This window comes from Agelaius phoeniceus, chromosome 3 (assembly GCF_051311805.1).
Source record: "Agelaius phoeniceus isolate bAgePho1 chromosome 3, bAgePho1.hap1, whole genome shotgun sequence".
Classification (NCBI taxonomy): Eukaryota; Metazoa; Chordata; class Aves; order Passeriformes; family Icteridae; genus Agelaius; species Agelaius phoeniceus.
Genome location: NC_135267.1, coordinates 5,327,205 through 5,334,834, shown reverse-complemented (window position 1 = coordinate 5,334,834; position 7,630 = coordinate 5,327,205). Strand labels below are relative to the sequence as shown.

Genomic DNA, 7,630 nt, shown 5'->3' with positions numbered 1-7,630 from the left:
TATAAAATATACAGTCCAAGCCTGAAGTCTAAGGCTTTCCAGTGGAAATCATTGATCTAAATTTGCTCCTTTTAGATTTGCTTGAATGTGCTTTGATGAGACGCTGTTTTGGTGTTTAACTGCATATGAGAGGATAATTTCTGGACATGTAAATAAAAGCATATTGCATGTGGGGAAAAGCATCATATCTCGTTGTAAATGATGAATCACTTAGTGCAGAGGCAACTTATCCTTTATTTTATCATAGGGAGGATTGAAAAAATAATAATTTAATTTCATCTATCTATCTATCTATCTATCTATCTATCTATCTATCTATGCGTCCATCCAACCATCTACTAAAATAGCAGATATATGCACTGCATAATGTGTGTATTTAATCCTCTATACCAACATATATATGTGTAAATGTATAGCTAGATTCACATATATGCATTTAAACACATTCCTATATAAACTAACCAGGTTAGCGTGCACATGTGCATATGTAACATGCAGTCTCCATGTGCCCACATGTGGAAGAATATATATAATTTACATATCTAAATGTGGCAACTAATATGTCTATACATGGGGAAAAGTTGCCTGTTCAGAGATATACGTGTGTGTGGGTGCCTGTATGTGTAAATCTGTGATGGTGCAGCTCTGTGTGTGTATATATTTTATATGCCTGCATATAAGTCTCTATATGTGTGTATATGTCTATATCTAGTCACATATATGTCCGTAGCTATATGTAACTGTGTAACAGATAATGTTTTTTACTATCCCATTGAGGTAGGCTTCTGCAGCCTATTGTTTCAGACAACAGATATAAGTTGCGATGGAAGAGGAACGTCGGATTTGGTGTCTGTCCCCCATTTCCAATTATAGATGGATCATTACAGACAGAGAAGTACTGAGAATCCAGACATCTGCTCTTCACATGAATGCACTCACCTCCTAGAGAACAGCCTGCCATCATGCTCTGGAAACTGGTTGAAAATGTCAAGTATGAAGATATCTATGAGGTGAGTATATAATATGCATATGAGTAAGAGAGTATATGTATATTTAAATATACATCTAGCATATAGATACAGGCATGGCTATAAAATGCATATATAGCTCTACATATACATCCAGGGAGAAATAGAGACATAGAGCAGCACACACGAATGTAAAGATGGGAAACAGAGAGTAAATGCTTAAATGCTTATTTATTTGCATATTTGTATTCAGCATGCCAAGTCCTAAACTTTTTATTTTTTTTTCATGGAAAAGCTGTTGGATGCGATTTAAAACATCAAAGAAATGATCTGGGGATTGGAATGAGGCAACTTAAAGGCAAGAGTTTGATTGTTTAGACCTCCAATTATATATAATTCGATTAAATATGGACAAATGTTGAGGAAAATTTTTAAACGAGAGAAAAAATAGAAAAGAAACACAATCCGGTATTCAGGGACTGGATGAATTTCTTTCTTTTATTTTTTATTTGCACTTCCAAGCTCAGATCAACCCGAATATGGATTTTTTTTTTTTTTACTATTGTTTTTTTCCTGTTTTCACCATCGGATATGTTTTTTACGGCTTTTTAATACCTCTGCACCCACAGATAAGATGTGCATGTGTACATATACTGGCATTAATTAAGCGGCACATACATTCTTGTGCGTGTGTGAGTTCACACGCCCGAACCGATACAGTCAGAGGCAGCTCCGCATAGTCCGCGGACAGGAAAAGTTGTGAGCTTTATCCAGACCTTATTTTCGAGGTTAAAAAGCAAACCAAGGGGGGAGGAAAAAAAAAAAAATCACAGCTCAAACACTGCGAAACCTTTCTTAATTTTGCACGGTTTCCTGAGCCGGATCTTTCCTAAACGGGCTCCGCGAGTGTGCTCCTTGTAAGTTAAACTGGCGTGCGGGATTTTCTCAGAAACGAGGGGAAAAAAAAGAAAAAAAGAAAAATCTGAAAAGATGAGCGAGGATGGCGCTCCACAAAAACAATATTCTAATTTTTTTCCATTGTTTTTATTTTTTAATTGAGTGGGAGGCGTTTTCACGGCGATCATGGGGGGAGCTTTTCAGAAGGGCGCAATCCGCCACCTCCAGCACCGGAGCTGCTCCGAGGGGAGGCGGCCGGGCAGGGACCGGGGACCGGGGACAGGGAAGGGACCGGGGGCAGGACAAGGGCCGGGATGGACTGGGCGCTGAGCAGGGAGCGAGGATCGACCAGGGGCTGGACAGGGACGTGGCAGGGTCTGGGAAGGGGCTGGGGATCGAGCAGGGATCAGGGACGGAGCAGGAACCGGTGATTGAGCAGAGGCCGGGAAAGGACTGGGCACTGAGCAGGGACCGGAGACAGGGCAGGGGCTGGAACCGGACAGGAGCCGGGCTGGGAACCGGACAGGAGCCGGGGAGGGACCGGGCAGCCACCGGGGACCGGCAAGCAGCGGGCAGGGGCTGGGTACCAAGCAGGGAAGGGATTCCGAGCCAGGGGCTGGCTGCTGGGCAGGGGCAGGGGATCGGGCAGCGGACGAATACTGGGGAGCGGTCGGGCAGGAGCCGGGCAGGGCTGGGGTCGGGAAGCGGCCGGAGCCCCCCGGGAAGCGCCGTCGGGGCCGCCCCGTCCCCAGCCCCGCCGCAGCTCCCCTCCGGGAGAGCCTTGGCACTTACAGAGGGGAAACTCCCGGGAAAAGCGCAGGAAGAGACCGAGGGAAGGTACAGCTCCGGCTGGTCCCGGCCGGAGAAAGGACGGGATGGAGGGAAGCGGGGAGGGGAGAAATGTCTCACTCCTAAAAGCTGCTGTCAGGCTAATTACCATCGGCAAAAGCCAGCATTTGCAGAAGGAGCAGAGAATGAGCACACACGTGTGTCTGTGTGTGTCTGTGTGTCTGTGTGTGTGTGTGCGTGTCCCTGGGTGTCCCCAGCCCGCTGAGCCCTCGCTGCTTTTCCCTCGCCGTCTCCCGGCACAGCCCGGCCATTGTCTCTCCCGCAGCAGCAGGCGACAGAACATCTCCCGTCCCTGCTGCCGTGGGACGGGGCTTTTTTCCCACCCTGCTTTTGATGGAGGGGCCTTAAGGCGCTGTGGATTTACGGACACACACACACGTTTGTAGGTTGCCGTGGGAGAGAAGAGCTGGGGGAGCGGTCGGGTGGGATTTGGCCGCGGGCAGGGTGGATCCTAACTTAGGGATGCACTCCAGGGCATTTTGTAACGCCTAGCCTCGCCAAAAAAAGAAAAAAAAATTGTTGTCCTTTTTTTTTTTTTTTTTAAGGCCTTAACCCCTCTAGATTTATGTTAAAAATATTTCTCTCTCTCTTCTTTCCGATGTATAATTAACAACACGATGGTAGAGGCGTCTCAGCCACTTAAACTGAATCTGTTCTTAAAACAAAAGTGTGTGTGTGTGTGTGTGTGTGTGCGTGTGTGTGCGTGTGCGTGCAGGGGGGGCAGCTCTGGGAAGTGCGAGTCTATTTAGGAAGGAACGTAAGTTGAACTTTAACAGAAATGGCAGACAGTCCAGTTGAACGGGTTCCTGCAACATCAAAAAGGTTTTATATCGCCCCTGGCTTTGCCTCAAAACTATAAATTTACTATCCTTTAAAATTCACTCCATGCATTTCACATTTGGGTGGAAATCGGGAGATCTGTGTACATATATATTATTTTTTTCATATGAGGCAGTAGAAAGATGATTCAGACAAAAAAAAAAAAAAAGTGGAGCCCAACAATGCAGATTCAAGTATTTATTTGGCTATTGCGAATAAATATGATTTGTAACACGCACCAGAAAGTCTTAATCTTCACTGTAAATAGACGTATGTTAGAGTGACTGCACATTTCTTCTTCCTTTAAATTCCTTTAAAAATTACCAAAAAAAAAAAAAAAAAAAGAAAAGCCTCTTTTTTCTTCATTATTTGCTTAAAAACCCCAACACCAAATTGCGAGAACAAAAGCACCAAAGGCAATCAATTCCTCGTATTAGGAATTTAAAATTAAATATATATTAAAACGAAAAAGAAATATACTTTTCTCCTCCTCCTCTTCTTCTTCTTCTTCTTCTTCTTCTTCTCCTCCGCCTCAAGCATTGCTTCATCTCGCTTCCTTGCTCCAGCTCAGCAGTCTCCACTTTCCGCATCTTCCTCCACTCGAGTTAATTGAAGTTCTGCCTCTTCCTCGCTAAACTTTTTCCCCCCTCTCCCTCTCCCCAAACTCTGCCTCTGCCAGCCCCCTTCGTCTGATTACATCTAGTAATTCTCCACTGAATGAACGTCATTTACAATAGTAGGGGAGCTCTCGAGCTGGCTGCCAGCTTCACGCTCCATTTGGTCCTGCATTCTCCCTTTAAAGTAGTCGTGTAATATTAATAGTCATGAATATCAATTATTATGAGGCGGTGTAGAGAAGGAAAGGGAGGAAGGGGTAGCGGAGCAGTCTGAGCCTAGCCTTGGGTTGAAGAGGATTGTATTTGGGAGCTCAAAGGCAAAAAAAAAAAAAAAAAAAACCAACAAAAAACCAAAACCAACAAAAACCAAAAACAAAAAAAAAAAAGGAGGAAAAAAACCCCGAGAGGGAGGGGTAAATCATATATGTAGATAGAGGTTTCCAGGCTCGGTTTTGGGGGCACTGGTCTTTTTTTTTTTCTTTTTTTTTTTTTAACCTTTTTTTTTTGATGGATAGACTTCGAAATATCTCAAGCTGTTCTCCTGTGTCCAACACGTCCCTTTGCAGATCTCCTTGATATTTTTTCCCTCCAATTGTTAGTATTATCACCATTATTTTATTTTTAGCTATTACAAGACTTTTTTTATTTCCAGATGTTAGTCCACACCTATTCCGCCATGGTGAGTTTGGATCCATGTTGTACTAGAATTGCATGTTCTCTCTCTCTCTCTCGATCTGTTGTGTCTCTCTCTCCCTCTCTCTGTCTTTTTAAACGCCTTTGGCTTGGTAATTTAGCACAATAATTGGAGGAGGCTTGCAGCTGCTTCTCCCTTTTTGCATTGTGTGTTCCCGATTTGAGCTAGGGGAGTCTGGGGGGGAGAGCAGGGGGAAAAAGAACTTTTTTTCCTTGTTGTTTTTCTTTTTTTTTTTTTTTTTTTTAAGCCATGTGTGCCATTGCTTGTGGGGGTTTGAACTACACTTTGTGGAATAGATATTTTTCTTGTTTACTTTAACCTCGCAGCTTCAGTGCGTTGGAGTTGGACAAAACTCCTCTCCCACCTTTTCTCTGAAGCCTCTACACACTCCCCCCACCCCCTGTCCCCCCCACACACCCCAAAGACTTTTCATTACAATTAACCCCCACCCCATTCTCCGGAATATAATATTGGAAAAGGAAACAAAAGACACTGGAAGTTGCTGCAGAAATCATAGCGTCTGGATGTTCAATACCGATGTTTCATTTTTATTTTATTTGATTTTTTTAAAAAATTATTTTTAAGGGGTAGACTGTCTTTCAGCAAAGATTCCCTGTAATTTTTATTTTGCCTTTCTTTTTAATTTTTTTCTTTTCCTTTTTTTTTTTTTTTTTTCTTTTTCCCAAGTCCATTTTCACTCAACTTCTCACCTCGGAGTCTTCCGAGAAGTGCAACTTTCTTTTTGGGCTTTTCCACGTGAAAATGGGTTGGTGATTTTGAGTTACAGGACTTGAGCAGAGGGAATAAACAGATGTTGGGAAACTTTAGGCAGGAGAAGGGGTGGGTTGTCTGGATAGACGGGTGGTTTGGTGCTCTTAATTTTTTAATGTTTTCTTTTTTTCCGCTTTGATTTGATTTGAGGGGGCTGTGGATTGGGAATTATACTACTGGTCTGAAATTGCAGATCGTACATGTATTTGGAGCACTAGTCCTACATTTTTAATTATGACATTTAGCAATTCTCCCTCACACCCCCTCCCCTTCCCCCTCCTTGATAGTTCCTGGGAATAGGCACGACGTGGGTGCAAAACATTGGAACATTTCTAATAAGTGGAGGGAGAAGGGGGCACATCTGAATCCCACTTTCCAGCTGTTTGCATCCTATTTTATTTTATTTAACTCCGGGGTGGGTTTGTGCTCCTTTTGATTTTTCGTGGCGGTTTTTTGGTAGTTTTTTTTGGTTGAGTATTTTTTTTTCCTAAAAAAAGTCCTCTTTTTTTGTCGTTGTCGTTTGTGTGTCGTTCCGCTTGTAGGACCGGCATGATGGAGTGCCCAGCCACAGTTCCAGGCTGTCCCAGCTGGGATCCGTCTCGCAGGGACCCTACTCCAGCGCTCCTCCGCTCTCTCACACCCCATCCTCGGATTTCCAGCCGCCTTATTTCCCACCCCCCTACCAGCCTCTTCCTTACCACCAAAGCCAGGACCCTTACTCCCATGTCAATGACCCCTACTCCCTAAACCCCCTGCATCAGCCCCAGCAGCACCCCTGGGGACAGAGGCAGAGGCAAGAGGTGGGATCAGAAACCGGGTCACTGCTGCCACAGCCTCGGGCCGCCCTGCCCCAGCTCTCGGGACTGGACCCCAGGCGGGACTACCACTCAGTACGGAGGCCAGATGTCCTCCTGCACTCAGCTCACCATGGCCTTGACTCCGGCATGGGGGACAGCCTTTCTCTGCACGGCATCGGACACCCAGGCATGGAGGAGGTCCAGGTAAGGCACCGCGTTTCTTTCTCCTGGGCAGTGCAGCTGGAGCCCCCGTCCCCTGGGCTGGGAATGGCCACTGAGGGATTTCCAGCAATATTGTTGTGGGTTGCCATTCTTTTTCCACACCGGTTTTGTAACTGTGGTACTCCCCCTCCCTCTTCCTTTATTTTTTCTATTTTTTTTTTTTTTTTTAAATAAGAGAATGTATTTCCTCGCTGTCACGCACAGGCTCTGCTTTATAAACCCTTCCCTACATGGCAAAGCAGCAAAGTGCAGGGGGAAGGCAGACATGCTGCTCGAAATATTCCACGTGTTTCAAAAGCTGGCAGAGTTCAAGCTTGGCTTTTCAAATTCCAGTTATTTCCCATGCAATCTCATCTTCCACTCCCCTCCACCCTCCCCCTCCTCCCCCCAACCAATTTCCTGCCGTTCAGAGATTTTGATGAAACTGTCGAATTACTACATTTTTCATCCGGGAGAGAGGGAAATTATAAACCAAACCCAAATCAAAAGCAATAACTGGTGATCAGGAACAAGTCCCTTGTCCGTCCCCCCACCCCCTTATTTGTTAAGTGTGCTTGGTAAGGTAGCGCTGATTTTAAATAGTTTCATTCCCTCTTTTGGATAACAAAGGAGTTTCGCCGGGCTCAAAGCACAGTATTTCCCAGCTTTCTTCCATCCCACGCGAAACTCATCATCACGTGTTATTCCCTAAAAACAGAAGGACCCTTAACAGCTTCGCTGCTGGGGCGGTCTGCACCTTGCTGGAGCAGGGCATGGCCAGCCCGTGGGGACCCCCGAGGCGGGGGCTGGAGCCTCCAGGGTCCAAACCCTGCCTCAGGCTCTCCTAATCGGGATTTTTGGGGTTCCCCTCCATGCGTTTTTATATTTTTTCCCCCCAGATTTCTTTATCATATATCAAACCTGTATATGCATTTAGTCTTGAGATAGATGAAGGTATGGACCACCGAATGAAATAACGACTTCAAAGTTACAGAAAGGGGAAAAGAAAAGGGAAAA

General features: G+C 45.0%; 1 protein-coding gene across 2 annotated transcripts in view; it reads left to right on the top strand.

Annotated features, from left to right (window-relative positions):
- The first annotated feature begins 885 nt into the window (after positions 1-885).
- Positions 886-7,630, top strand: part of TFAP2B (transcription factor AP-2 beta) — a 32,347-nt gene continuing 25,602 nt past the window's right edge. The window contains exons 1-3 of one of the 2 annotated variants that reach the window (XM_054629832.2): positions 930-1,010; positions 4,803-4,829; positions 6,158-6,616. In XM_054629832.2, the coding sequence (XP_054485807.1) occupies positions 930-1,010; positions 4,803-4,829; positions 6,158-6,616 (567 nt within the window). Of the gene's footprint in view, positions 1,011-4,802; positions 4,830-6,157; positions 6,617-7,630 lie in introns of both variants that reach the window. The other variant, XM_054629833.2, reaches the window with a different exon arrangement.